Source organism: Typopeltis vanoorti, chromosome 11 (genome assembly GCF_054136105.1).
Source record: "Typopeltis vanoorti isolate ZY-2024b chromosome 11, IOZ_Tvanoo_1.0, whole genome shotgun sequence".
NCBI classification, from domain to species: Eukaryota; Metazoa; Arthropoda; class Arachnida; order Uropygi; family Thelyphonidae; genus Typopeltis; species Typopeltis vanoorti.
In genome coordinates, this window is record NC_143559.1 from 74,971,754 (window position 1) to 74,987,187 (window position 15,434).

Below are 15,434 nucleotides of genomic sequence, written 5' to 3' on the forward strand. Positions count from 1 at the left end.
GAACCATCAAGTGACATGATTGGGTATTTCTCCCTCTCTCTCTCTCTCTAGTTCATTGTAATCTCTTTGCTAAAAATACCTACGTGAGAGTCATTATCACAGCATATATACTAGATCTGACTCTTAACAGTCAGGTGTAGTATGTTAATAAAATTTTATTAATGTTAATAAGTACTGGACTGTTGCTTATATCAACCATCCAACAATTATCACATAAAAATATTTAGTTAAGTTCATCTTACCTTAACTTCGAATGGTGGCTTTGCTTCATATGTCAGGTTTCCATTAATGCTACTATAATCGTGAGTTGCAATGGTAGCAAGATTGCGTTTGTCACAAATTGTATCATGTAGCTTAGTCTGAAAATGCAAAATAAAATTCCCAATATTGAACTAATTTTATATTCTTAGCAAATTTCAATACATTTTTCCATTTAGCAATTACTGATTAATATTTAAATATTATAAACTGCTTCACAATAATCCATAACTACCAAATTGCTTTAATCATACTAAAAAAAAGTAAAGCATGTAATTCACCATTTCCACGTTTATGTAGCAGTTTATTAGCATAAAGATTAAGAAACAGGAAGAAACAAGAAAATTAAATTTATTTAGGACATGAAAATTAGGAAGAAAGAAAGAAGACAGAAAAACTTACTACCACCACACATAGAAAAGTAGCAATTACACTGTCAGCATACAGGGCAGAGTTCTATTTATCCTGGCAAATCACTATATGAAAGAATATGACAGACAATAAGATACTGCAACATTAATAAGAGGAAACTAAGGCTGAGAGATAAATATATTTATCACTTCCACCACCACCCCCTCTCAACAATATGGCATTATTAAAACTCTAACCAAGAGAGCCCACAATCTTTGTTCCAGTGGAACCGCCTTTTCAACCAAATTCAACCACATACACACAACACCTTCCTCTCCAATGGCTATAACAATTACAAAATTAAAAAAATAACCAGTTCCTCCCCTATTCCCTTGCCATCTCTTCAGAAAGAGTTCTAAAATGCCATCACCATACCATACATCCATGGCACATCAAGAAAAAATAGCCAAGTCCTTAAAAAAGTACAACCTCCACACAGCATTTAAGCCCCACTGTAAACTGCTACCCTTATCTGTTCTACCATAGATCAGCTTCCTCCTCTCTCAGTGCCTGGGAGTTTATAAAGTACCCTGTTCCTTCAAGCTGGTGTACTTTGGACAGACAGGTAGATCAGCAACCATCTGCTTAGAACACAAATCATACATTTCCAATTATGACTATGGTCAGTCTGGCCTGGCAGACCATGTTTTAGATACAATCCACAAGATCTCCTGGAAAAAAAACTACCATGTTCCACAGTAAATTAAAAAAAAAAAAAAAGACTATTTTTAGAATCTGCAGCAGCACTCAGAAATCAACTGAATCTAAATAAATACGGTTGCATCAAACTTCTGAAAATTTGGGAACATTAATTATCAGAGATCTCACCTTATGTCTCATTATTAGATGTCTCAGTGACTGAGACAAAATATTGGAAGTATTAAAATAAGTTTTAATCCTTTCTGAGTGCTGTTTAAATTCCATTAAGCCTCCAACATGATGTCATCACACCACTTAAGCCTCAACACATGGCTATCACCAAAACCAACACCCTTTGCCAGCTTGGTTGGTCAAGAGATTAGCATACCTACTCTCTAACAGGCTGTGAGTTTAAATCCCATCGTAGGTGTGAATATCTGTGATCATCTTTGGGTGAAAGATGAATTTCATACCCCACTTACCAAAGACCTGAAGAGGATTGAAACAGTCCAATACTTGGTGGTATTGAGAGAATTTCCATTAATATGTAAACACATAAATAAAAAATATAAAATATTAAACAATTAAAGAAAAAAAAACTTATAGTCCATCCACAATACATTGGTACTGTGAATGGGCTTTAAGGGTTATATGGGATGGGATAGTAATATGAGGTAGTCATTTTATAAAGTCCTTTACTCTCCTGCTATACACCATATTTTTTCCTCCCTCCTTCCACTCTGTATCCTATTTATAGAGAAAAAATAAGATTAGAGGTAATAGATCACACTGCATGTACTTGATGAATTGTGGCATTGTGTATAAATGAAGGTTTCAGTAGTATAGACAGCAGACTACATAGAGTAAAGTGCCCTCCTAGGATGAGCTCCTTGGAGGTGTTATGTCATAATAATAATAATTGGAATCATCAATAATAATTGCTCTTTGTATAGCTTTTAAGCTGTCTATGCAACCTGTGAGCTCTTCTTTACCCAAAATTCCATGTCTATAGCAACAACATTGAATTGTATCACATCACGATATTCCTGACAAAAGTAACTACTTCTTCTTCTGCAGCTTTTCCCACTTAAGTAGGGTCGCTGTTTGTGGTGAGTCTCCTCCACAACCTCCTGTCTTGGGCTGTAGCCACATCCAAGTTCTTCATCCTCAAGTCCTCTCCACCATCTCTTCTTTGGCCATCCGCATTTCCTCCTCCCCTGCACATCCATCTGCATGACCTTTCTTCCCACAGACTCTTCCTCCCTCCTCCTCATCTCATGACAAAAACCATCTCAATCTTGCCTCCTGTATCTTTGCTCCTAAGTTCGTAACTTTCACCGTTCCCCTTACATAGTCATTTCTCAGATGATCTTTTCTGGTCACACCATACATCCACCTAAGCATTCTCATCTCCACTACCTCCATCCTGCTGATGTTATTTTTCCTCAGGGCCACAGTATCCATAGCATACGTTATAGCTGGTCTCACTACCGTCCTGTAGATTTTGCCTTTTAGATTGATCGGCATACTCTTATCGCATAGCACTCCAGCCATCTCTCTTCAGTTCTTCCATCTTGCATCCCACTTCCTTCTCAGCCTCACCATCCTCTTTCATTGTTGAACCTAAGTATCTAAAGTCACTGGCCTTCATGATGACATCTCCTTACAGCTCTAGATCTGTCTCCTGGTTGCCATCAACATTGCAACACATATACTCTGTCTTACTTCTGCTCAGTCTCATACCTCTCTCTTCCAATACTTTCCTCCAACTTTCCAGTTTAGCTGCCATTCTTCTCTTGATTCTGCACACAGCACGATGTCATCTGCATACAACATAGTCCAGGGTGCGTCTTCTCTCACCTCCTCCTCCGTCAGCACCTCCATCACAATATTAAACAGGAACGGACTTAATGCTGACCCTTGACGTAAGCCAACTGTCACTGGAAAACTTTCTGTCTCTCCCAGGCAGGTTCGAACTCTTGTCTTCACATTTCTGTACATCTCCTGCACCAACCTGACATATTTTTCTTGTACCTTCTTCTCCCTCAAAGAAGAAGACGTCCAGATTTCTTGCCTTGGCACTCTATCATATGCTTTCTCCAGATCAATAAAAACCAGGTGTAGCTCCCGGTGCTTCTCTCGAAACTTTTCCATCATCTGTCGTCGATCGACCAGGCATGAAGCCAAATTGCTCCTTTGCAATCTCCATCTCCTTCCTAAATCTTCCATCAAGAACCCTCTCTAGGATCTTCATTGTGGAACATTAACTTTATTCCTCTGTAATTCTTACAGTCTTGGGCATCTCCTTTACTCTTGTAGATGGGGACAAGAGTACTTTCCCTCCATTCCTCAGGTATATTTTCCTGTTGACAAACTGTTATGAACAGGTCCCACTGCAGGTCAATTCCCACTTCCCTTAGTGCCTTCCATGCTTCCACTGGGATCCTGTCAGCGCCTACCGATTTTCCATTCGTCATCCTCTGGCTTCCTTCACTTCCACTCTACTAATGTTCTGTACCATCCCCTCATTAGGCTCCCCCATCTTCTCTGTGAGTCCTTGCATTTTCTTTATTCAAAAGCCATGCAAAGTATATTCTCCATCTGTTTCTTATATCCACATCCCTCCTTAATACCCTTCCTCCAGTCTTTTATCTGCCTCACATGTACGATGTCCTTTGATGCCTTATTTCTACATTTTGCCAATCGATAAAGCTTTCTCTGTCTTTCCTTTGTTCCTAAGTGATCATAAAGGTCTTGATACGCCATAGCCATCGCCTGCAACAACTCTCTTGGCTTCTCGCTTTTTCTCTCTGTCCTCTACCACTCTGGACTTGTCCCACTTCTGCTTTGCCTTCTTCTTAGCCGTCACTGCATCTTGTACATTATCATTCAACCACCAACCCTCTTTCTGCTCTCTAATCTTTCCAGATGTTTCACCAAGTACCTCAATTGCACAGCTTAGAATTACATTTGAATTATGTCTCCACCAGTCTTGTACACTTTCTAGTCCATCCGAAATCCTCTCTAAAACTTTCTCCCTAAAATTTTCCACTAGAAAATTAAAATTAATTTTAATTTTCTAGTGGAACATAGAAAATTTTCTAGTTTAACATAGAAAATTAAGTGGTTAAGTGAAACCACTTAATTTTCTTCCTTCCATGGCTTCCAAAGGTTATCTTTGACTTTATTTTAAAGTCTGCACACAGCAGCTGGTGTTGCTGAGCCACCTGATCTGTTGGGATTACCTTACAATTTGTTACTGCCTTAAGATGTTTTCTTCTAGTCAAAATGTAGTCAATCTGTGAACTATTGTTGCCACATCTGAATGTTATCAAATGCTCTTCCCTCTTACAGAAAAAGGAGTTCACTAATGCCAGATCAAACACTACTGCAAAGTCCAAAATCCTCTCTCCTTCCTGGTTCATCATTTCCACTCCTTGGCCACTATGCATCCTTTCACAGTCCCTATTCTGTCTCCCTATGTGACCGTTCAAGTCTCCTCCGACAATCACCATCTCGTTTTCTTCCAGTTCCCTCATTTCTTCATCTAGCACGTTCCAGAATTCATCTTTCTCTTCTGCTGTACAGCCAACTTGTGGGATGTATACACATAAGATGATCAGTTCTTCTCCAAGACCCAGTTTCATTCACATGATCCTGTTGTTCCTCCTACCCACTTCCAGTACGTCGTCCTTCATTCCACCACACACACTACAATTCTGACACCATTTCTTCCCTCTTTATTCACTCCAGAGTAGAAAAATTTATACCCGTCTCCTAGTTCTTTCGCCTTTTCCCCCTTCCACCTCGTCTCCTGCACGCATAAAATGTCCAACTTCCTCATCATGTCTGCCCCCTCTCTTCCCCTTCCAGTCATGCTTCCAACAATCAACATTCCCACTCACTGGGCTCACTTCTTTAACCGCACCTACCATTGATGCGGTAGCCCTCGCCCACTTCTCGCAGCTATAGGGAAAATGGCTGCGTGTCGCTTAAGGGGTATGCCCTAGCCCTTGTATCACTTTCTTTTAGACTCACCTGATCATAGCTAGAGCTGGCAGTGACGTTTTACGACCGGATGCCCTTCCTGACGTCAATCCTCGCCATTTATCTGGGCTTGGGACCAGCACCTATTGGAGCTAGCATGCCCCCTTCGGTGGCTGCAATAGGCGAAATGACATAGTAAGATAGGAAAGAATCACCCCTAACCCTCGAATACTCTAATAGCATTGGGGGTAAGGAGCAAGAAGGGAAGAAAGAAGCAAAGAAAGAAGGGGAGAGGACCAGCCTACAGATAATATAACAGATATATATTACATTAAGTAAGGCATGGTCCAGCATCAGGTACCTTGGGTTTGCCATGTCCGTACTCACTAAAGTGAGCCCGTGAGGTATGACAAAAGTAACTACTGTGACACCATATATGTTACCTGTAGAGGTCATGGAGATGGGTTTCTCTGGATAACTGAGAATTCCATAAAACCATGTGACCTGCTAAACAATCACGACTGATGCCAGAGTCGTTGACACCACATTATGCACATAAGAAAACAGAAAATTTCAAGGGAAAAAAAATAAAAAATTCAAAATATTACATAATACATACCATAAAACACAATTAAAAAGAAAAAACTAGTATTAAGAGAAAACATCCAAGAAAAATAAATACAATATTATAAATTATTATATTATAAATTATAAACACAATGTATACAATATACAAGTTATAATAAAAAGCAAAACAGGCAAACACTTTCATGTATATAAACAACATAATTGCTATAAATTTCATGAAGTTTTAAATGTAACAATTACTAGTAAAATACAACTGCTACAAATATCTCAACTAAATGAAAACCAAAAATACGATTCATTTTTGTTTTTGACTAATAATTCAAATACAATGAAGCATAAAGGGACGAAACTTACTCCGAAAGGCAATAAGTTAGACAATCAAGGTGATATTCCTTTTTTTTTCTTCAAAATTAATCTGTTATCTGTCTCCAATATTGTTGAATCTTACACTTTAACTTTCTAAAGCAAAGCACCACAGACTGCTTCAAACCACCTGGTTCTTGGTCTTACTGACATCAAAAACCTGTTTTGCTAAGCCATCCCATTCTGTTTGGGAAACATACCTTAGATTTTTTTAAGTTAAGGGATATTATATCCCATATTGTTTCTTAGCCGAATAAGAAACTCAAAGAGTTTCATGCCGAATAATACCTTAGATTAACTGTGAGCACGTATTCTTGAATGCTAACTATGTCAAGTTTTTTGATAATTGCTTTATTTTTTTATAACATTTTAATGTGATCTGACCATTAATATCATCAGTAAACTTTACTAATTTTCCTCAGAACTACTTTTTATATACATTTTTTTTATGTGGCTCCTGCCTATGAAAGGTTATTTTAAATCTCTAAGTACATTAGTAAGAGGTGGTATCAAAAGGTTTCGAGACTAGTTTTGTAACATGCCAACAGATGGCAGCACAAAGCTGCAAGCACAGTCACAGGGAGCACCGACCTTCATAGTCAGTGTGCCAAAAGACATCCTGCTGTGTACATCGGGAGCTGTGCAACTGGTGCTATTCTGACCATGTGCGTTACCACATCTGCAATTTCATCATGGACAGCAAGTTTGATGTGATTCGGCAAGTTTACAGCGATGTTGCAATGAGTCATTCGATGTGTTTTGAGTGGCACGCATGCTTCAAGAACGGAAGAACATCACTGGAAGACGACAAGAGATCAGGAAGATCTTCAATGAGCTCAACCCCTGAAAATGTTGAAACCATTCGGCAACTTGTGCATGGGGATCGTCGGAGAATACTCCACAGCATTGCTGCCATTGTTGGTGTGTCATAAGGAACAGTCCAGGCAATCCTCACGTGTGATTTGAACACGTGACGTGTTGCTGCCAAGTTCGTCCCCAGGCTGCTGACCCAGGAGCAGAAGGAACACTGCATCAAAGTCTGCCAAGAACTCCATCAGCGTGCCGTGAATGACCTATCCTTCATGTCGAGGATCATTACCGGTGATGAAACTTGGGTGTACGCAGTGGTGAGCTATGAAAATTTTAACAAAAGGCTCACGCATCGTCGAGCAAAAAAAAAAAGCTGTATTTCACACAAAAGTTTTTATTGATACACCTTGTGTACAAATTCCAATCAAAAAATATGAGAGAACAATCAACCTCTAAAGGCTAGCAAATATTTCATGATCTACACATGAAATATTTGCACACAATCAACTTTATTAATTTATCTTACATAAGAAAAACATTTTTTAACTATCAAAATATAATAAGAATGAAATCTTTTATAAAACATTTGATTGATTACTGGTTTTACCATACGATTGGCTACCAGAAAGGAGAAGGGTAAAGATAACACATGCGCTTATTTTATTTTCAAACTTGGGCGCATTCGTTATAGAGGAGTTGAAACAATAATTCCAAATAATCTATACACTTCCGAATAGACTAATTTCTGTTAGGTTACCGTATGAGTTTGTCGCTTAATATGTTTAAAAAAAAATTTTGTTTTTGAAAAAATAAAAAAGTAAACAAGAACAAGGGGCTTGGAAATTTGAGAAAAATTTAACAAAGGGCTTGCGCGAGCCCCTTATAGCTCACCACCGGATGTACGGGTACGACCCTGGGACAAAACAACAGTCTTCACAGTGGAAGAGCCCATCATCTCCACGACTGAAAAAAAGGCGAGGCAGGTCCGCAGCTCGACCAAGTGCATGCTCATCGTCTTTTTTCGACATTCATGGCATTGTGCATCGAGAATTCGTCCCCAGGGGCCAGACTGTCAATAGCGAGTTCTACTGCCAGGTTTTAAGGCATCTAAGGGAGGACATTCGGTGAAAGCAACCGGATCTGTGGCACGCGAAAAATTGGATGCTCCACGACGACAATGCCCCCTGTCACCGAGCTCTCCTCACATGTGAGTTTCTCGTCGGAAACAACATGATCTCACTTCCACACCCATCCTACTCGCCAGATTTGGCTCCGGGCCTTCGCCCTCTTCCTGAAGGCGAAGATCAAGCTCAAAGGTCTCCGTTTTGACACCACTGCGGAGATCCAGCGCAAATTGCAGAAGGTGCTTGACACACTTTGAAAAAAAAAAAAAAAAAGACTTCCAGGACACATTCCAGAAGTGGCAGGAATGCTGTATTGCTATGCAAGGGGACTATTTTGAAGGTGATAGTGTGTAAACATAGATAAATAAAGTAATTTTTCGTAAACAGAGCTAGTCTCAAAACTTTTTGATACTACCTCGTACATTAGCGTGAGCTAAGGATTTTTTCATTTTTATTCATTTTATTGTTACAAGCCTCCAATAAGTGGGGCAGTGATGAAATTCATCTCCCACCTAAGGACATCACAAACTTCCAGGCCCATTCCAGAATCAAACCTGCATTGGGGTTTGATTCTGGAATGGAGCTGTGATGGTATCATTCTGTTTTTCCTGGTCTGACCTCAGACTTTTGTTTGTGGTGCCATGAACACTGAACTCTGAGAAGTATCTGAACATTCTGGAATAATGTAATGCTTTCTACAGAACTGACCATTTGAGAGCAGACATGCTAACCCATGGCCAACAAGGCTGGTTATCTGGTTTTTCAACATACCAACATTGCTTATTAATTATTCATCTCTATATTTAATTTGCCATCTTCAATAAAAAAACTGTAATTAAATAGCCAACTTATTTTACTAGTTATTGAGGTCTTAGGATGCATGTCCTACACATCACACACACATATACATGAGTATATATACATACGCCCACGCGGTTAGCCTAGTGGCCGTGCACTTCACAGCCATATGCCTGTGGAAGGAGTGTGCTAGGTTTGATTCCCGTCGACGACGTGAGGAGCTTAAGGATCTTCCTCAGCCAAAGCCAAGCTAGCTGGTCTCGAGCATTGACAGCAGGCTTTTCCCCCAAGTTTATCCTGGGGTTTTTCCTCCTGCAAAGCAAGCAAACTGACCCCGTGAACACACACTTCGACAGACATGGGATACTACCGGGAATAAGGACCAATCAACCTATTCTGCGCGATTATCGGTTACGGAAGCTTACGTAGTAAAATGTGTGGGCCTGAGTGAAGGCGTAACATACGACGAGGACGATGAGGATATATACATACATATAAAACAATGCTAGAACACACAAATAGGCAAGGTGAATTGTGCCATGTAACAAGTCACGTGTTTGTAGCAGTTATAAATTGCAGGAATGCGATACTTCCTAAGTCAGTGCAGCTGTGTCTCATCAGTTCCCGAGAAGGGAACTGACAGAGTATGAAAGAGGCGTTGTGGCAGGATGCCAATTTGCAGGCCTATCCAAACTGTTGAAAAATTGAGCCATACCAAGTCAGCAATCAGTGATATCATTCTGAGATACTGACTCGGTGATACAAAGATGGAAGCACAGGGGGGTCACTGCAAGTGCCACTCACAGTAGACAACGAATGTGACCATAGGGTACTAGAGGATAATATGTAAAAACCATTCATCAGATGATACGTCGAATGCAGATTTCTGGGCATCAATTGGAACACGAATCTACACAAAAAACATTCAGAACCAAGGCTCATGACACGGGTTTCCATGGTAGAATTGCAATATGCGAGCCCCAAATTGCTCGAACCTGCAGCATTGTCTTCAGTGTGCAAAAAAAGCGTGTACAGTGTAACTTCGAAAGCTGTGTCATAAAGTAAGAAAAATCATGCTACACCCTCTACTGAGCAGAACAATGGACGTGTGTGGTAGATACCAGGTGTCTCTTACCAGAGTGTGGAATCTCAACTATGAAATTCGGAGGTAGCACTGTAATACCTCAACTGTGAATTTGGAGGTTGCGCTGTGATGGTATCATTCTGCTTTTCCTGGTCTGACCTCAGACTTCTGTTTGTGGTGCCATGAACACTGAACTCTGAGAAGTATCTGAACATTCTGGAATAATGCAATGCTTTCTACAGAACTGACCATTGTCTCTGTCAACAAAACAATGTTATCATAAGGTTGTGCTGTAACTGTGTGGTTTGTGAATATGAACATTACCATACTTGACTGGCCTCCAAAGAATCCTAATCATCACAGTGAAAGGTAATAAATTTAGTTTAATCCTTTATCCACGTGTAAGCAAACAAAGTTTGCACCTGAAGTATCTTCAGGACTGGGGCAACTCGTGGTAATGGTGAACCAAGCTCTCATCACTCCTTGTCTCAGTATCTCCCATAATGCAAAGCACATCTTCTTTCGGACATGTATAATGCTATGCATTAAGGGAGGGGCCACTACCCAGACAGGTTTCAACCTTTATTGAGGTCTCATCGGTGGGAGCCAGACCCAGAAGTGGTGATACTAAAGCAGAAGCAATGGAGAGGTCATATTTACCTTGCCCAAAGGTGTACCACCTTATTATTAAATTACTCTGGATTTAGAGAAAGATGTTGGAAGTTTATTTCCCACTTGGTTAGACTATAATAAATTTAGTTTAATCCTTTATCCAAGTTTAAGCAAACAAAGTTTGTGCCTGAAGTATCTTCAGGACTGGGGCAACTCGTGGTAAAGGTGGACCAAGCTCTCATCACTCCTTGTTTCAGTATCTCCCATAATGCAAAGCACAGTTTGCAGACATGTATAATGCTATGCATTAAGGGAAGGACGACTACCCAGACCGGTTTCGACCTTTATTGAGGTCTTGTCAGTGGGAGCCAGATCCAGATAGGTACATATGACCTCTCCATTGCTTCTGCCTTAGTATCACCACTTCTGGGTCTGGCTCCCACTGACAAGACCTCAATAAAGGTCGAAACCGCGGTAGTGGCCCTTCCCTTAATGCATAACATTATACGTGTCTGCAAGGAGATGTGCTTTGCATTATGGGAGATACTAAGACAAGGAGTGATGAGAGCTTGGTCCACCTTTATCATGAGTTTCCCCCAGTCCTGAAGATACTTCAAGTGCAAACTTTGCTTACACTTGGATCAAGGATTAAACTAAATTTTTTATAGTCAAACCAAGTGGAAAATAAACTTCCAACATCTTTCTCTAAATGCAGAGTACAGGTATCCCTTGCTTAACGCGGTATTGCTTAATGCTGTTTTGATTATCGCGGCGATCCCTTGATATACGCGGCAAGAGTTTTGATTAATGCACCTTTAACCCTGAGGAGCTTGCAGCTGATCTGACAGATACAAGCAAAATGCTTAATATAAATATTCTCGCAAAATTCAGTGTATAGCTTGGAGGTCATGAGTAGCTGCATTCATATGTTTAAGTGATGTTCCGCACTGTTTTTTTGCTATCAGTTTGGTTTAACACATGTTATATAAAGGTTTGTGATATTTGACAGTAAACTGTATCTGAGAGATACCGCGACCTCCGATGTCAGTATAGTATGGTTTAGTTTTTTTTTCTTTGTTCAATAAGTTTTAGATTGTAACTGAAAATAAACCATCATGTATTGCAATAGAGAGTCAAAGACTTAATCACACTACATGTCCTCTAGGAGATGTGCTTTACATTTATGGAAAATACTAAGCAAAAGTGATCTGGAGCTTACTCCACCTTTACTATGGTTGCCCATAAGATTGGGCTTGTCAATCTATATATTCGGCTCTTGTAGTTTCTATATTCGGCTATGAAACTCTTGTAGTTTCTATATTCGGCTATGAAACTCTTGTAGTTTCTATATTCGGCTATGAAATAACGTTGGATTCAACATCCACTTAATTTGTACTATCATGTATCATATTTGCAGTTTTATTGCTTTTTTGCCGATATCTGGAGAGTCATTTTGCTTGTTATCATAGAATTTATGCCGATAAGAAAAAAAAACTAAAACTGTTCAAATGACTCTTGATAACTTCTTTTGGTAAAAAATTGCAGTAAATAATGTAGGTACAAGCATTTACTTTGCATTCATTTTTTATCTTTCCTAAAAGAGTACCATATAAAACGAACTATTAGTACAGTAATCGATCAGGGACAAATTGTACTTTTTACCATTGATTATTAGATTTGATTAATGCAATTTTGATATACGCAGTAACATTGAGGGATTAATTAACTGCGTTAATCGAGGGATACCTGTAATTTAATAAGGTGGTACACCTTTGGGCAACTCGTTAGGTAAATATGACCTCTCCATTGCTTCTGCCTTAGTATCACCACTTCTCGGTCTGGCTCCCAGACCCAGAAGTGGTGATACTAAGACCTCAATAAAGGTCGAAACCAGTCTGGGTAGTGGCCCTTCCCTTAATGTATAGCATTATACATGTCCAAAAGGAGATGCGCTTTGCATTATGGGAGATACTGAGACAAGGAGTGATGAGAGCTTGGTCCACCTTTACCACGAGTTGCCCCAGTTCTGAAGATACTTCAGGTGCAAACTTTGTTTGCTTACACTTGGATAAAGGATTAAACTAAATTTATTATAGTCTAACCAAGTGGAAAATAAGCTTCCAACATCACAGCAAAAAAAGAAGGTCCTACATCTTATTAAGGTGAATGCCATGGCTGCTTGTTCCTCACACTATGGTGTCTGTTGACTTCTTTCCAAGCTGTGTATATACATGCACATGGACACACACACAATTTCTTCTGAAAAAAATATCCAAGACATCAAATTCTGCTTCCTGTAGGGCAATCAGTATATTAATAGTTTTATTTTTCTGGGAGAGAGGGAAGTGGAGGTATCCAATGCTAAGAATAGTCCAAAATTGTCACTGATTGCCATTGTATGCTTGTGGAAAGTATGTCCTGTATGATTGCTGCATTTATCACAGCGAAAGGAGGTCCTACATCTTATTAAGGTGGGTGCCATGGCTGTTTGTTCCTCACACTATGGTGTCTGTTGACTTCTTCTTTCCAAGCAGTGTATATACATACATATGCACGTGTACTCAGAAGAATTGTGTGTGCGTGCACGCACACACACACACACACACAATTCTTCTGAGTATCGAAGACGTCAAATTCCACTTTCTGTAGGACAATCGGTATATTAATTGTTTTTTCTTTCTGGAGGAGGGGAAAGTGGAGTTATCCAATGCCATCTAATAAAGGGTTCAGATGCATGTCACTGATTCTCTGCAGAGCACATTTGATTATTTTTTAATGAAAGGATTTTCATGCAGTTAGACCATTTTTGGTATGCTTTCAGAAGTGAGTCTATATCGATTTTTCCCTTTAATTTTCCCCAAAGGGATAGCAATAAAGTCATTGTGAAACAGTGAGAATGATACTTTCTTTACAGTTGCATTCTCAGCATACGAGGGTTTTAGCAATTGTTCTTGCTATTTTTGGTATAATGCCTCTTTGTCTCTTGATAGGTGATACATTACTCTGTTTTTAACTTTTGTATCTCTTTTGTGTCTTCCATGGGATGCTCAGGGATATGCAGAGTGGTCTCTCTTACAGCATTTTGGTGTTTTGCTCTTAGTCTTTATTCTCATGTCTGTCATATTGGCTACAGAACCATGACAGCAAGTTTGAGAATGACCATATTTCTGACATTTAAAGCATCATAAAGGGTTCAGGATATAGACCCTTACTGGACAGTTGAGATAACCTGCTTTGACAGATGTTGGTTCTTTTGGTTTGTTGAAAGTAAGGATGATACTCTTGGTGGGCACCAGCTGCCCATTTCTACGTATTAAGATTCTTATGTCAGTCACTCCTTGAGTTCAGAGCATCTTCATCAGGAAGGTCAAGGAGGTCCTGCTCTTGAAAAGTGAGGGTAACTGTAGTTGTTATTTTTTAAATTTTTTTTATATATATATATATATATATATATATATATGGGAATAAATTTTTAACTTGGGTATATTGTATATTAGGATAACCAAGCAATTTTATATGCTTGGTTATTTTAGCACCTAATCCCAAGTATGCAAACAATTAAGTTTGCGCCTGAAACAAAGTTCAAGTCTAAAGATAGTACAACACCAGGGCAACTCATTGTAAAGGTGGGTAAAGCTTTGATCACTATTCTTAGTATTTTCCCATAATGTAAAGCACATCTCACTAGAAAATGTATACTGCAATGCATTATGGGTGGGGTCTCTACCCAGACCGGTTTCAACCTTTTTTGAGGTCTCCTCAGTGAGTAGCTAGACCCTAAATACCAAGGTTTTAGTAATACAAAGCCTTATCAACTTTACCTACAGGGTGTTCGGGATAAATTTGACAGTTTCGTAAGGAAAAAGAAAATCTTCTTTGTATCTATTAAATTTAATGAATTGACAAAAAACATTACAGGCAGAGTTAATTACAATACTATCAACAAGATTTACTCAAAATAACCACCATTAGCATCGATCACAGCTTCAATCCTGCTTCGGAACCTCGAACAAGCTGATGCTACAGTCTCCCTGGGAAGGGCCGCAAAAACTGTTTTAATTTTATCCATTAACTGGGCTTTTGTATTACTGGAAGTGCGATTGGTGTCTTTTTCAACTGCGCCCCATACAAAATAATCCATGGGGTTAAGGTCTGGGGAGTTTGGAGGCCAAACATTTGGACTGGTGAAGTCGTAGAAATTTTCAGACAACCATTTTTGACTTTTCCCAGAGGTGTGGCAAGGGGCCGAATCCTGCTGCCATACATACGGCCTACCACTGGCTACCCTTGTTATCCAGGGCTTGACTACAGTGTTTAGCAACTCCACGTAGCCATCTGAAGTCAACCTGAGGCCCTCTTGGAAAAAATGCGGAGGCATCACATTGCCTTCAGAGGATACACATCCGAAAACCATCACAGTTTGGGGAAATTTAGTCTGCATTACACGAGGAATGTCCTTTGTACTGTATGCAAGCCATCTGTTATTCTGCGTGTTGTGTTTTTGATCCTGGCAAAAGTTTTTCTCATTGGAAAAGAACCAGATTGTTTGTGGTTCCGCAGGATGTTTCACTTTGCTTAGAAGTTTCTTCGCGTTTATCAAACGTTTTTCACGGGCCTTTTCTGTAAGCAGCTGACCTTTGCGGCGCTTGTATGAGTAGTAGCAGAGGTCTTCATTGAGTGCAAGCTTCATAGTAGAGGCTGCAACATTCATTTCACGTGACAAAGCCCGAATTCCAATGCCAGGGATCTTCAACACCTGT

The 15,434-nt window shown here is 39.6% G+C and overlaps 1 protein-coding gene across 1 annotated transcript in view; it reads right to left on the reverse strand.

Moving 5' to 3' along the window:
• LOC150101748 (leucine-rich repeat-containing protein 47-like) overlaps positions 1–15,434 on the reverse strand; it is a 76,231-nt gene that overhangs the window by 34,524 nt on the left and 26,273 nt on the right. Inside the window, exon 3 of the mRNA XM_090400292.1 lies at positions 243–359. Within this exon, the coding sequence (XP_090256418.1) occupies positions 243–359 (117 nt within the window). The remainder of the gene's footprint in view (positions 1–242; positions 360–15,434) is intronic.